Here is a 12,381-nt window from a genome sequence, read left to right as displayed (position 1 = left end):
TACATTGAAGTCTTGTTTTCCAGTGTTGCATAATCTGTGTGGTTTCCCAGAAGCCTGCCATAATTCTTTACTTTGCCACAGTTTTCCTGGCAAAGCAAAGCACAGAGACACAGAGAGGCTCAGATAGAAAACTAAAGGGCTCTCTGAAACCTGCCTCCAACCTTTTGCCATGGAGTTTCCCAGATTAAACAGACTTCAGTCTGAGCCAATCCTAAAATGGGAGGGGATAGACCAATACAAAAACTGACTCAGGACTGAAAAATCTGTCAGTCTAGAAAGTGACAGAACAGACACATGAACTTGAGAGGCAGTCAGATGGTCCACTGGCACTTTTTCCAGAAGGTTTCCTTATTTGAAGTAACAGTAATTTAGTTACAACTGTCTTGAACTTGGACACATTACTCATAATATTCACATTGCAGTCCAGCTGTCACTGGGCTTGCAGAAGACCTGGTAGAGCGTTTTGTTCTTTCAGAACCACAGGAGGTATTCTCCCTTTTTGTGTCAGACTGTGGCCGTGTTGTGTGACAGACTGAGCAGCATGTCAAAGGAGGTGAATTCAGAGAGCGTATCTCTGTGTCCTTTGAGCACAGCAGCAGCCACTGAGCAGGAGATGCTATGTATCTTTGGGACAGGGGACTTAGGGCGCTCTCTGGGCCAGCGTTTGCTCCAGACTGGCTACAAGGTGGTGTACGGCAGCCGCAGACCCCACAGCTGTGGCCCATTGCCTCCGGGAACTCAGGTACAGAGCATGATGTCTGTTGTTTTTGTTGTTCTTGTTCTAATTTGACAGCTGATATCACAACATGTGAACTGAAGGATAGTCCTTAACCAAAACAAATACCCGTGTTCAAAGTGCATAGTTAATGCTGTGAGAAAAGCAGCTCTTCTAATCAGGCTTGACCTTGTTTAGCTAAACATGTTTGCTGATAATTTGTGGACGTGCAAGCATCTCTCCAGATGTTGCTGTTTTTGTTTGTGCTCTACATTGTGCATTGATTTGTTTCTTGTCCCGACTGAACTAGAATGTCAAAATAAATGAAACCATTTGTCAGCGGTCGTGTTACTATGTGTCATGGCCGTGCGTGACAGTTCTCCTGTGTTTATGTCTTGTGCAGGTGATGAGTCATGTGGCTGCAGCCCAACCAGCCAGGCTGGTTTTTGTTTGTATTCACAGAGAAAACTACAACTTCCTGGAGACGCTTGCACCTCAGCTCAAGGGGAAGGTACCTTGTTGCACAGTGAGATGACTTTGTGTGACAAAGCACTTGGATCATTTCTAACTTTTCATCCACTGTATTGATTTAATTGATTGGAAGGTTCTGGTGGATGTCAGCAACAACCTCAAGAAGAATATGTACCCCGAGGCCAATGCTGAATATCTGCAGAGGTAAGAGGAAACTAGGGCAGTAATGTAATAATATGAAATATTGGGATATCTCATGGACCATGTGGGTTGAATCACCTAAAAAAATGTAAGAACATGAGGCAAATGATTGTTGTTTAATAACCAGGCTAATCCCTGGAGCTCAGGTGGTGAAGGGTTTTAACACCTTGTCTGCATGGGCCCTTCAGAATGGACCTTCAGATGCCAACAGACAGGTAAAAGCTACATCTGCTTGTTGTGCTAAAATCTCCTTGCTTGCATGTATACTAGGGGTCATGTAAAAGGCCTTATAGTAAAAACTATTACGTATTTGCATGCAGAACCACATGCATTTGACAGTCTCTGATATGTTCACACAGCGGCTGCTGACCAACAAGTTAAAAATAATTATCTCTTTCCTAAAGGAAAATATTTCCAACCAAATTATATTATTAACTCATTTTGACGTTTTGATCAAACCAAAGCCAAGCGAAAGAGGAGGAGAGGAGTCAGCCTCATGTCTTTCCTGAGAATGCTGTCTCTGTGGTATCCTTGAATTAATTAACTCCACACTCTATCTCAGATCTAAGCTTCCCGTCATGTGTTTTGCTCTCTCACTGCAGCATGTGTGTATTTTTCTGCTTATTTTGATCCAGTTTCAGAGTCCCAGTGGACAATAAATAAAAAATAAAAACCACAAGAGAACGCGTGTGTTGTGGGGAGTACATGTTTATGCACTGGACTATGTTTAATTTTGAGCACCATCAGCAACATTGCATAGGTGTTGAGCATTCCAATGACCACATTGACTGTCAGTGTGTCTCTGTTGGTTGATCAGTGAGATTCATAAACATAAATGTGTAAATGTAGAATGATGAAAACCTCCACTTCTCACATGGGAAGTGCAGGTCTTGAGCGTTAAAAAATATAGATTGTTTTTCTTTCCTCTCCAGGTGTACGTGTGTGGGAACAGTCTTGAGGCAAAGCAGGCAGTAATAGAAGTGGCTACCAAATTAGGCTTCACTGTTCTGGACAGGGGGTCTCTGACTGCAGCCAGAGAGCTGGAGGATTTCCCTCTGCAGCTCTTCCCAGAGTGGAGGCTGCCCTTGCAATTGGCCACTGGCCTCACTGCCTTTTTCTTCTTCTATCTACTCATCAGAGATGTCATCTATTCGTATGTGGTGAATGATAAAGACATCTCCTTTAGAATCATGGCATCCTTGGCCAACAAGGTAAATCCTGTTTATTACCTTACAAATTAGCACATGGTACACTTTGAAAAGTCACCGCCAAATGTATCCCATAAAAAATGACTGAACAAATAAAAAGTTTTCACTTAAAACTCATGGTTTTTATCCTCAAAACAACTTGCGCTGTAACTGTCTCCTTCTTTCAGGTGTTCCCCATCGTGTCGCTCATTATGCTGTCTTTGTGTTACTTGCCTGGAGTCATAGCTGCCTTCCTTCAGCTCTACAGAGGAACTAAATACAAGTCAGTAATCAAAATAGGATGCAATTATATTTAATCCCAGCAGAGAGGTGTGCAATTTTCTAATCATTTTTGTGCCATACTACTCAAACCTATGTTTCAGGCGTTTCCCTGAGTGGTTGGATCATTGGATGTTGTGCAGAAAACAGCTGGGACTTGTAGCTCTTGCTTTGGCTTCTCTGCATGTGCTCTACACTCTTATCATCCCTATCAGGTGTGTAAGAGCTGCACATCTTCATGCCTCTTCATTAAACATATCTGGGACTGTTTATAACTGCTCACTTTTGGTCTCTGGTCACCACATCGTTGACAAATGCTTCGTGTGTGGATTCAACTTTAAGCACTAGTTTTAGACTACCCATAGATGACATGTCAGGGTCTGGTTGCCTAGGTAACCCTTTCACATATATACAGCTATAATGATAAGCCTAAATCATGCTTTAATAAACTTGTGAATAATGTCAATTCAGCAATTCTTGTGAAGTCTTCATCTAGGTTTTGTTTTAGATCTTAAAGAGTTATGCCCATCTGAATTGTCCGCGTGATTTTTCTCTAAATAATCATTTTTGCCCTCAGATATTATGTGAGATACAAACTGGCAGCACATACTATCTCACAGGTAAGACTTGGAAACATTTAATCATACCTAGTTCCACCATGCCGTAAACAGCTGGTAAAAATGTTTACTGTGATTTTAAGATCAAGGAGAACAAAACGTCACCGTTTGACACCACCATGGCCTGGCGTACTGACTCGTACTACGTTATTGGGATTCTGGGATTTGGCCTGTATCTCCTTTTGGGAATAACCTCCCTCCCTTCTGTCAGCAATGTGCTCAGCTGGAGAGAGTTCAGCTTTATACAGGTAAGACGGATATAAAATGTAGTATCTAAAGTGATGTATCCCTAGCAGAAGGGGATTGATCTTTGAATTTGTTAGAAGTCTGGCTGCCAAGTTTTCAATGAGCTGGAAGCAGAAGAGGAGGGATTTATAGTAGCCTAAACATCATGAGATGAAAGCATGGAGCACTTTAGCAAGACCTGCTAGACAGTAAAGAAAAGAAAGTAATAAAAACGTTAACTGGAGAAAGCTTAGACCCAAAGTTGCCTTGTAAACCTGTCCTAACAAGTTAATAGAATTGACCTGTTCATCCACTTATTTAGAAAATATAGCTGACTTAAAATGTTCTTATTGAATAAAAGAGGCCGGAACTATATACTTTACCCTGTTAACTTAAGTTGTGATTCAAGAGCCAGGGTCCGTTTATCAATGACATCTATATAATCACACCACTTTTTACAATCAGAGGAACTGTCCTCCGATGGTCACTAAAACAAATGCAGGTTTTCCATCTTTAATTTATAGCATGTGGTTCGTGCAAACTCATATTGGCACATTAGCGAAACAAAACTCTTGGCCTGATGAGTGAATCCTGTTTATAAGAAGAAAAACGTCAAGTCACAAGTGGAGGAATGAGAGTGTGGGATTTTTCCCTGGAGCTGGCTCACTGATGTTCCGAGCAATCCATCCAACAGATTTGTGCTTGTACAGAAGTTGGCATCTTTGCTTATTACTGGAATCAATTAATATCAGATAGAAAATGGAAAACATGCTCTCCATCTAGAGCAGGGGTGTCAAACATAAAGCCTGGGGGCCAGAATCAGCCCCCAGGCTTTACCTAACCCCGGTGAAGACTCCAAACCAACCAACTGGACGGTTTTGGAAACAGAACATTTGGACATTTGCATCTGTGTTTTCATAAGTTTTACAGAATTTCTTGATGATAAAGAGATTCCCCGTGGCTATCCATACAAAGCCAAACTAATTAAGTTATAGATTTCTATAATTTAAAGATGTCACAAAGATAAAATGTGTCTGACATCCCGGATCTACAGTAAATGAGCATTTTTGCTACTCTCTGGTTTACTCAATCACGCTTAAAAATAAAAACGACAATAACAGAAGTTTCAAAACTTATTTTTTTTAAACAAAGAAAAAATAAACAGTGGTAGGAAAGAGCATTTCTGTGATATTTAATCTGTCAATTCCTCATAAAACTACTGCCACTCCACTATTGCACCTATTCATACTCGAGGCTGCTGAGGAACAGTTAGTGTGAAAATTGACCGAGAGGCTACTGCGCCTTTAAGGAAGGATTCTGGCAGAAAAATTGCTTGGTAAATTCTTCACATTGTGTCTAATTTGCAAAGGTACAAACTGTGACTGGCAAGAACAAATGTGGATAGGAAAACACACACATGGGCCAGACAGCTGTGTTAAAGTTCCCACTGGAAACAAACTGTCAGAAATCTGTTAGTTATATTTCCCTCCTTCTCTTTCTAACTCTGTCTTTACTTAAACAGACACAAATAATGTTTACCTTTGTTCCCACTCTGACCAATCAAAAATGAAATGGGACACACTACGGGGAACAAACTCATTCATAAATGTATCTGGGTCATGTCAAGCTCATATTCTTATTCCACCCCTCCCTTTACTCCAGCCCAAATTAGAGCAGAGATTTAAATGTTAAGTTATGCATCAGATGTAATTTGGGGGCATATATTATCCTGGGCCTCAGTCCTAAGGCTTTGTTCATGTGTATATAATGTATTTAAATGTGCACAAGTATGTACGTGTACCTTTATGTATATGAGTACACAAAGTCAAAGAGTGCATGCGTTGCACATATGGAGCTATGTCTCTATTAAGGTCAGCTTGTCACTGCAGTTTTTGACTTCATATAAAAGAAAAGAAATTGTCTTTTATCTTTATTCTTTTTTATTTTATTCACATTTATCCCTCAGCACCTCTCTCCTCCGAGTATCAGTACAGTCAGAACAGTACGACATGTTCCTTATGCATAGATGCAAACAAGTCTGCCAGAAAGAAACTGACTGCACATCATAACATCACTGCTTTCTGAAAATAAATGTAACATAATGAACCTGTTTCATTGTTTTACTGTCTTTCAGTCTAAGCTGGGCTACCTGACACTATTCTTCTGTACATTTCACACCTACCTGTACGGCTGGGATAAGTTTCTTCAGCCTTCATCCTACAAATGGTTTATGCTCCCTGGCTACATGCTTAGTCTGGTGGTGCCTTCTGTGGTGTTAGTGCTCAAGCTGCTTCTCCTCCTGCCCTGCGTGGACAGCACTCTCACCCGGATTCGACAGGGCTGGGAGAGAACTGATCCCGAGCAAGAACGCAAAAAATTACTCCTAACATAAGGCAATGGCACTGCAGGTACAAATGAATTATAAACACAGACGCAAAGGCATGTCATAGAGCCAGGATTATATGTTTACAAGAAAACTGTTCGGTGTTGTAAACGTGGTACATGTAAAAGCAGCTTTCCTTTGCCTTTGTATTCGCCTCCATTGAAGCTCAATATTTTCCACATGTACCTCCAGAAGTGTTACATAATGTAATCTGAGATTCTGTGTTGTGTCCTCTATGACATCCTTATAAAAAATAAAGAAAAAAGAAAAAATACTATCAATCTGAACTTGCAGTGTGTAGTGGGTTATGTTTATTGCATTTATAGTTACGTATTTGGTTCTTACTGCTTTTCCTTTGTTCTTTCTTGTTAAACACCCATTATGTTAATTGTAACCACTGTAAATACTCTTTAAAATAAACAATAGTGTAACAGACCAAGATTGTCTTGTCTTGTCTCTCTTTCTATATCTCTTTCTATCCAGAAGCTCAAACTTTGGGAGATTTCCCTGCTGAGTTGGCTGTGTCTCGTTTAGTCGTCTCGGTCTGATCCCTCTCCAGGGTTCATCCCTCTGGCTGATCAGATAGCGTTCTCTCAGAAACATTTGGCCTGAAAACTAGCCTTCTCCCCAGTCACCGCTGGATCTCATCACTAGGAAAGAGGAATTTAAGACTCCTCCATCACCGTCGTCTGTTGAAAGAATCTATTGTTGGGTTGTCACAGTTCAGATAGCCCCGTGATGTTGCGCTGCATCAAGTCATTTCCTGAAGTGAGTAAAAACACATAAATGTCATTTTATTAGTAGTTGTAAATGAAATCTAATCATGACAAGTACAGGCGTAGATGTGAAAGAATGTATTCAAAGTAAAGGAGACACCATTCCTGTGACTCCTGCTGAATGTGATGGACCACGCAGTGAAGGAAACTTAGGCAAAGGTTAAAGTCCAAAAAAAAGATTTTTTATTTAACCCAAAAAACATAATTGGTTAACTCATGCAAAAAGAATCAAAATCTTGGGCTCATAAAAGAGGTCAAAATAACAGAACTCTACTCAAAGTTGACAACACTACCGATAACTCAAACAAACTGACCTAACTTAACGAGACAAAGGGGAAACTTAAATAGTGGCTGATCAGCCCACAAAAAACACGAGAAGGGGTAAAACACACAAAACCTAACTAAACCTAACATAATGAACTCCAATTCCCCCCCATGGTCCCGAGTTATGGCATGAACCAATTTGTAGTCTTACTTTAAAGCTCGCTCCGCCCCTTTTCCACCTTTTGGCTCCTTAATCAAGGGACTGGAACAGCTGCAACTAAGGTAACAGCTAAGATTAATCATACATAACAGTGTAAACTAAAATGTGCACACTTATTTTAGAATGCAGTGTTATGTGGATATGTGAATTAATTCTAAACCAAAACCAGTTATTTATTGTCCTGTAAATTAATTCCTATATTTAAAGAAAGACAAATGTGAACGCAATGTTACTTATAAGCCTCTACACTAACATGGTGGGTATTACCACTGTGTGGCTGTAAGTGCAGCCATCACACTGAGATAAAAACCTTCCGGTCTCATGAAGTTGCCTTTTAAATGGCCCTTATCAGTTAAAGATCTATGCCACCACTGGTGGTGTCAGTCAAAGTTGAACTTTTTGCCCTATCCATAAACAGGTGAAGTGATAACAACTTACTTGAGCCAGTTAGGATATGAAGGAGTGCCCTTATAACACCATCTAATAAGGACAGTCCAAGGAATGCTATCTCTGGTAATGATAACATGTAATAAAGCAATTAAAGGACTCCAGAGACAAAATATAAACTAAGAGGCAGTTTTATTGCTGGGAGTTACAAATGAAAATACAAAATACAAAGTCTTGCCGTGGCAAGACATGAACCACATACACAGAACTTTAAGCTAGACACAAGAAATGAAACAGAGCACACAGCGCAGAGAAAACTCAACGGCAAGACTGACATGAAGACTGACGACATGACAGGAAACAGAAGGAAACTGAGGACTTAAATACACAGGGGAGGCAAAACAAAACATAACACATGCAGGACAAGAGACTTTCAAAATAAGACAGGAAGTAACACACACTAAGACCCAGACTAAGACATGTGAACTAGACAGTGGGATATGACCGGGCTGAGGAACAGAGAAGGAGAGAGGGACACACAGAGACAGAGAGATGGGGAAACATAGGTAAACATGGAGACGAGGCCGACTTTCACAGAAGTCGATGAGGACAAAACAAAAAACACCAAAAGCAACCTAACAATGTCAAACAAGACTAGAGACTCAAGAGTAAACCGCACAAAGCTCAAACTTAAATCATCTTCTTAAGGTAAAAATGCACAATAAAAATCAAAATGCTGGGTCAAAGATTCAGGACCATGACATCAAGACTTAACACTTATTTGATGCTTTCCAAGAAAATACTCAAAACACCAATTACCTTCTGTTTTGCAAGATGCTACAAATAAAGCAAGTGCTTGTTGGTACTGATGTGTGATGTCCATGTGAGGGATTGTGTGTTTTTGTTTGTTTTATTGTGACATCCACAAGAAAATAGCTACATACCTGGGAATACCATCAGCTGGAGGGCACTGGAGTTCCAGACTTTAGAAAGAGTGCTGAACAGGCACATGCACAGATAGACCCCAGGTGGTGCTCAAGCACCTGACCCTTTGGGCAGGAAGGTTTTTTCCCCCACGTGTGTCTATTTTATAATTTTACATTTTAATTTCAAAGTTGTCCCATGGCATCAATTCCTAATTGAAAGCATATAATGCCCAACAATTGTGTTTTTATAATTCTGCAATGCCGTACACCCCCTGGCCCCTGCATCGCCTTTCCTTGTTGTCACAATCAGTTGCTTATGCCATTGGAGAGCTCTGAGGATCAGCGTCACATCTCAGACCTGCTTTTACTGATTACAGACAGGTAACATTAGTGTCTGCACTGGCCTCATCCACACTTGTTATTGCTATGTAATTAAAAAACCACTAAAACACATCAATTTAGGCAGTTAAACATTAGCAATTACACTGCAACATTAGCTTATCAAATGCAAGGTACTTTAAAATGCACAAGAGAAGTCAATTTCACTCTTTGTATGACAGCAGAAATAATTACGTGATCATTAGTCTAATATTTTGGAATGTTGAAAACTGAACTATTATCAGTACCATTGTTCATTACATTATTATTATCATTATAAATGCCTTAGTGTAATACAGAATAACCATTAACTATCATGTACAATGTTAACTTTGAATTTACCAATGACAGCTCTATGCAAACAAAGGACATGTTATAAAACAGCAAGACAGAGAACTACAGCAGGCGTCCCTCTTCTGTCCACAATCACGCCATCAAACAGTGAGGAAGATGAAAGAACAAGTAGCTTATATAAGCAAGTAATAGCTGTGGTCCTGTATGCCATTAGATTTTTTAATATATATGCCCCCAAAAATGTGGCCTTATTGTGTTGTTAGCTATACAGTGTAGCATCAGCTACAACTCTTAGGCATCACTTTGAGAATTTTCCATAATAATTTCATATCTCACTGTTTTATTTCCCTTAGTCAAACGTTTTGAGCTCATTAGTCTCCCGTTCATACTCAGTTCATGGTTTAGTTGAGTATTAGTACAAACCAAGGAAAGTTTCAACTGAACTGACCTTCAGCTCTGTAGAATTATCAGCATACTGCAGATTACAGGAAAAAAGAAAAAAGTAGGAAAAAAGAAGAAGTGGATGAAGGAAGTGAACACACTGACACAGAGAAACCGCCAGAAATGGGGAAGAAGTATATAAAACTCAAACTTTCACAACATTCACAACTGCTGCACAGACAGTACCAGACACAGATTTCAAGGTAAGTTGAGACATTCAAAACTGGCATGTGTAAGAGCGTAAACTTCATTCTTTCATTTTTGTTTTTACAACGAGCAATACAGGTGAAGTAGATAATTTACGCCTCTATTGTTTATTGTAAGAATCCAAAACAAGCAGTAAACTGGTATCACTAGTCTTGAGAATAATTCAAAAAAGTTCCATTTATATAATTAAGTATAATTTGTGCTGTGATTTTTTGCCTTGTATTAGATGAAGCTGTTCCCTGTACTGGTGATGCTGACAGCATGTGCTGCAAGACCTCAAGGTATTTTGTTTTTTTTTCTGAACAAAGTGAATACAACAGCAGATTTCTACGATGTTCATGTAATTTCTTATTCAATTTTAATGATCCTTTGTTTTTTTAATAATGTTATTAAAATTTCTAGCCAATCTTTGTAACAAGACTGAGAAACAAAAAGGATTTACATAAATTTAAAATTTGTATTTTTAATGTTGTTTCTTTCTGGCTTCATGTGAATTTGACTCATTGAAAACCTTTGAGAAAAATATAGTATTTCCTTCTTTTAGGTTTTCTTATTAATCTTAGGAATTTCTTGTTAAATCTGAGTGTTGGCAGGACCCTGCGCATATGCTTCTCTGTGTTCATAATTTCCTGCATTTTCCTTTTTCATAAAAAAAGGAAAGCCACTTGAAAAGTTTCCTCCTCTTTCTCCCTTCTCAGATTTGTCTGGTAAAATGTTCACTTTCCCACTGGAATCCAACAGAGCTCATGTGAGGCTGAATGCGTCGAGATTGGATTTAAGTTCTTTAACACTCTGTCACAGGTAGCAATGAATATGTAAACATTACCTATAAGAAGCAACTGTATCTCTGACTGTGAAATAAGTCATCCTTTGCCATGCCTACAGATCATTTACAGACCTTAAAAGAGACCACGTTTTGTTCTCTATGGCTACACCTGTTCATTCCAATGACTTCCTGATCTTCTGGGATGGTACAAATAAAGAGATTGAGCCCCATATCAAGGACAGGAAAGCTGAATTTGGAGGACGAGACTACAAGCCAAACATGTGGCACTCTATCTGCAGCACGTGGGACTCTGAGTCTGGACTGGTGCAGATTTGGTTTAATGGGCTACCTTCGATTAGGAAATTTGTCAGCACTGGAACAAACATCGTAGGACCTGTTATAATAATTTTAGGACAGGTACATGTTTTATTGATAAATTATAAATACTTATTTAGAGTCAGTCAGACGCTGTATATACTAATAATGTACTATATGTACTATAATGTACAATGTAGTTTTAATCTATTGTATCTCAAACACTGCATTCTTTACAGGAGCAAGATTCCCACGGTGGCGGATTTGACATTAAGCAGTCTTTCGTTGGCATGATGTCTGACGTCCACTTGTGGGATCACATCCTTTCCTCCTGTGAAATTCAAAACTATGTGGATGAACTAAACTTCACGCCAGGGAATGTGTTGAACTGGAGCGCACTGGAATTTGAGATCATAGATAGAGTACTGATAGAAAATAAACTCATGACGTGTCACTAATTAGAAAATTACAAAGTCAAAAATCTGGTCAAAAAAACTACTTTGTTTTTATGTCCATCATAAAGAATATTTGATGATTTTTTTAAAACCCTTTTACGATAATCATATAAAAGCGTTACACTGGTCGCTGTGATTACGTTACATGTTGGTTAATCCATGAACAACATTGAGAACAAAAACTGGTGAGCATAAATATAAAAAATAAAAAATAATTTTATGAATTTCTAATTGTAAATTTATTGTAAAGTGAACAATAAATTGACAATTCATCAACTTGTGCTATAAATGTTTTTCTAGTCAGTGACTTCTGTGCATGACAATAAAATGTAAAAAAAAAAAGAAGAAGAAGAAGAAGCTTCTTTTTTACCAAAATATCACCATCAGCACTGCGTCACAAAGTGCAATCGACAGAGAAGTCCACACTTCTCCATTAAATCTGAAAACTCTGCATCACTACTTAAGTATTTCAACTTAATCTAAAAGGTGGTGTTTTAGATGTCGTCCTCTACTGGCCAAAACTGATAAATGCAGTTTTTTTCCTTGTTTTAGCTTTTTTTTACTATACTAGTAGTATAGTAGTACAAAGTACTACTTTGTACTATTTGTGTAATTTTATGAATACTTAAATAAATATGTACATTAGCTGGATAGCAGTATAAATATATAAATTGACCTATACCCTATACACAGAAGACAGTGGTGCAATCCATGAAACTCACAGATGAACACACACTGTGTAAGAACACTGATAGCTGTGTTTGTTTTATTTGTTTAGATCAAACATGACAAAACACATAAAAGTGTTTTTAGATTACCATAGAGCTGTTTAACGCACACATCTATTAAATCTTCATGTATTTACAATACAGAA

The 12,381-nt window shown here is 38.7% G+C and overlaps 2 protein-coding genes across 4 annotated transcripts; both read left to right on the top strand.

Moving 5' to 3' along the window:
- Window positions 1-225: 225 nt before the first annotated feature.
- On the top strand, window positions 226-6,517 carry steap4 (STEAP family member 4). The gene is made up of 10 exons (XM_085177584.1): window positions 226-742; window positions 1,119-1,226; window positions 1,320-1,390; window positions 1,515-1,602; window positions 2,320-2,598; window positions 2,763-2,857; window positions 2,958-3,068; window positions 3,431-3,473; window positions 3,554-3,718; window positions 5,830-6,517. The coding sequence occupies exons 1-10, from the start codon at window positions 542-544 to the stop codon at window positions 6,085-6,087; spliced, it is 1,419 nt and encodes a 472-aa protein (XP_085033710.1). The 5' UTR covers window positions 226-541; the 3' UTR covers window positions 6,088-6,517.
- A 109-nt stretch (window positions 6,518-6,626) lies between these two features.
- LOC146508205 (mucosal pentraxin-like) lies at window positions 6,627-12,065 on the top strand. Of its 3 annotated transcripts, none has more exons than XM_085177586.1 (5): window positions 6,627-6,846; window positions 10,198-10,252; window positions 10,670-10,772; window positions 10,857-11,154; window positions 11,292-12,065. In XM_085177586.1, the coding sequence occupies exons 1-5, from the start codon at window positions 6,817-6,819 to the stop codon at window positions 11,508-11,510; spliced, it is 705 nt and encodes a 234-aa protein (XP_085033712.1). In that variant the 5' UTR covers window positions 6,627-6,816; the 3' UTR covers window positions 11,511-12,065. The 3 variants fall into 3 exon arrangements, with proteins under 3 accessions (XP_085033712.1, XP_085033713.1, XP_085033711.1); XM_085177587.1 differs by lacking the exon at window positions 6,627-6,846 and adding an exon at window positions 9,307-9,967; XM_085177585.1 differs by lacking the exon at window positions 6,627-6,846 and adding an exon at window positions 10,006-10,049.
- Window positions 12,066-12,381: the final 316 nt, after the last annotated feature.

Source organism: Neolamprologus multifasciatus, chromosome 11 (assembly GCF_963576455.1).
Source record: "Neolamprologus multifasciatus chromosome 11, fNeoMul1.2, whole genome shotgun sequence".
NCBI lineage: Eukaryota > Metazoa > Chordata > Actinopteri > Cichliformes > Cichlidae > Neolamprologus > Neolamprologus multifasciatus.
The sequence above is the reverse complement of the archived record's forward strand: the minus strand, read 5'-3'. Positions and strand labels throughout refer to the sequence as shown.